This window comes from Palaemon carinicauda, chromosome 17 (genome assembly GCF_036898095.1).
Source record: "Palaemon carinicauda isolate YSFRI2023 chromosome 17, ASM3689809v2, whole genome shotgun sequence".
NCBI classification, from domain to species: Eukaryota; Metazoa; Arthropoda; class Malacostraca; order Decapoda; family Palaemonidae; genus Palaemon; species Palaemon carinicauda.
Window position 1 is genome coordinate 60995971 of NC_090741.1, and position 2500 is coordinate 60998470.

Consider the following 2500-nt stretch of genomic DNA (forward strand, 5'->3'; position numbering starts at 1 on the left):
GAAGATAAAGGTAATAATAATAATAATAATAATAATAATAATAATAATAATAATAATAATAATAATAGTGATGAAAAATTTATATTAATATTTTGTTTTCTCTGTAATTTTTTTTAACATCAAACAGGCTTTAGGTTGCTCATTAAAAAAAAGCTGTTAAATCAATCACTTATATTTATATCACCAAGCTTAGAATTAGCAAAGGCATCCTTGACAAACTGCGGCACAGCGTAGCCAAAGAGACGAAAATCCTCCTTGTAAATAGAATAAATCTCCCTAATGACGCTCTGTGGAATATCCTTGAAGTAATCATCGAATGAGTGAGTCTGGTTCTCGACAGAAATGTGTTTCTGAGTCTTGGGGTCAATTTCCTTGATCCCGAGCTGTTGGATGATGTAGGAGAGGTCGTCCTCCAGAGTCTCAAGGTGCACGACGTAGTCGTATGGGAGACCACAGGGTTTGCAGTTCCTACTGTAGGGGACCCAGTGTCTATCGAATCCCCTCGACTGGGGAAGAAAAGACAGTCACTAATTGAAGTATAATGTACTATTTACAGTTTAGTCACTATGTTTCAATCGCTTGGATAATGTACAGCCTATCAACTAAACATCTTGCTTTCTCTTCTTCTTCCCCACTGTTTTCCCTCCATCAAGGGGTCGGTTGCCTGATGGCAGGAGCAACAGGCATGGTTCATACTTTGCCAGAGAACTAAACATCTTACCTTTTCTTCGCCTTCTTTCACACTGTTTTCCCTACATCAAGGGGTCAGTTGATCGATGCCAATAGGAACAGGCATGGTTCATGCTTTGGCAGAGAACTAAACATCTTACCTTTTCTTCTCCTACTTTCCCACTGTTTTCCCTACATCAAGGGGTCAGTTGCTCGATGACAGTAGCAACAGGCATGGTTCATACTTTGGCAGAGAACTAAACATCTTACCTTTTCTTCTCCTTCTTTCACACTGTTTTCCCTACATCAAGGGGTCAGTTGCTCGATGCCAGTAGTAACAGGCGTGGTTCATAATTTGGCAGAGGGTTTTTACGATTGCTTACCCTTACAGTCATTAACCACAGTTATTGGGGGTGGGCCTAGCCTTCGACTGAACAGTTTCCACCGTTAATCTTACCTTCTGGTAAAGCACAAATCGAAGAAACAGGGGGAATGGAAAGGCAGCGACCTCCATGAGAGTAAAATTCCTGCCAATCATCTCCAGCGGTTTTCTGTAGAACATTGCTCTGCGGGGGAAAATGATGATGAGCGCTTTATCTTGTGTCGGGAAATGGAAAATATAATCGAACTAAAGATACAGGATTAATTGTTACCCTTGCCTTTTTTTTGTTAGTTCGAGTGGCTTTCCGCCATTGTACTTGTCCGTGTAGGCTGAGACAAGGCGAGAGAATGGGTGTCTGACTGATATCAACCTTGTTAAGCCCTTCTTGCTTGTTAACTGCTCCAGAAAATTCTCTCCTATGACTTTTCTGAAAAGAAACGCAAGAGATTGAGGTGAAATTAAAGATGATAGTACGGAAAATTTCTCGCCAATGTTTGAAAAAAAAACAAGATATTGTTGAGGAAAGAAAACGAGGGAATAAATAAACTACAAGAGAACTGATAAACAATTAAGATAAAATATTTCAAGAACAAATCAATCCCTCGTGTATAAACTATTAAAACTTAAAAAAAGGAGGAAGAAAAATAAGATAGAATTGTGTGCCTGAGTGTACCTTTAAGCAAAACTCTACCCCAAAACAGTGGCAGACCATTGGCCCCAAAAAGGAAAATAGCCTAGTAAAAACTCTAACAAAACATGAGGAAGAGAATTAAGATAGAATTGTGTGCCCGAGTGTACCCTCAAGCAAGAGAACTATGCCCCAAGATAGCAACCTGACAACCTTCAGTATCTTGCACGAAATTGTAGAAGGGAACGACCCCACGTACCTTGCACGGATCCATGAGTCGAGTTCAGGTGTGTGTGTTTTTTTGTAAGGCTTGTCATACCCATTCATACTTAAGAAATGCGATCTCCATGTTGAGGATCCACCCTGAAGGAAAGGCAAGTGTTGAGAATGTCTATTTCAGAAGACCATTATCATTATTATTATTATTATTATTATTATTATTATTATTATTATTATTATTATTATTATTATTATTACTATTTTTATCATTATTATTATTATTATTATCATTATTATTATTATTATTTTCTTATGATGATGATGATGATTATTATTATTATTATTATTATTATTGTTGTTATTATTGTTGTTGTTGTTATTAATATTATTATTAGCTAAGCTACAACTCTAGTTGGGAGAGCAGAATGCTATAAGCCCAGGGGCTCCAACAGGGAAAATAGCCCAGCGAGTATTTTAAGAACAGTAACATTAAAATAAATATCTCCTATATAAACTATGAAACTTGTAACAAAACAAGAGGAAGATAAATAAGATAGAATAGTGTGCCCGAGTGTACCCTCAAGCAAGAGAACTTTGCTCTG

At 37.3% G+C, this 2500-nt stretch overlaps 2 protein-coding genes and 1 pseudogene across 2 annotated transcripts in view; all 3 read right to left on the reverse strand.

Annotated features, from left to right (window-relative positions):
* Positions 1-2500, reverse strand: part of LOC137656812 (mitochondrial thiamine pyrophosphate carrier-like) — a 615169-nt gene that overhangs the window by 358680 nt on the left and 253989 nt on the right.
* The window catches only part of LOC137656101 (uncharacterized), a 505345-nt pseudogene that overhangs the window by 312193 nt on the left and 190652 nt on the right, over positions 1-2500 (reverse strand).
* The window catches only part of LOC137655971 (carbohydrate sulfotransferase 10-like), an 8461-nt gene continuing 6122 nt past the window's right edge, over positions 162-2500 (reverse strand). Inside the window, exons 2-5 of the mRNA XM_068390171.1 lie at positions 1939-2042; positions 1329-1478; positions 1127-1235; positions 162-506 (exon numbers count right to left, since the gene is read on the reverse strand). Of these exons, the coding sequence (XP_068246272.1) occupies positions 162-506; positions 1127-1235; positions 1329-1478; positions 1939-2042 (708 nt within the window). The remainder of the gene's footprint in view (positions 507-1126; positions 1236-1328; positions 1479-1938; positions 2043-2500) is intronic.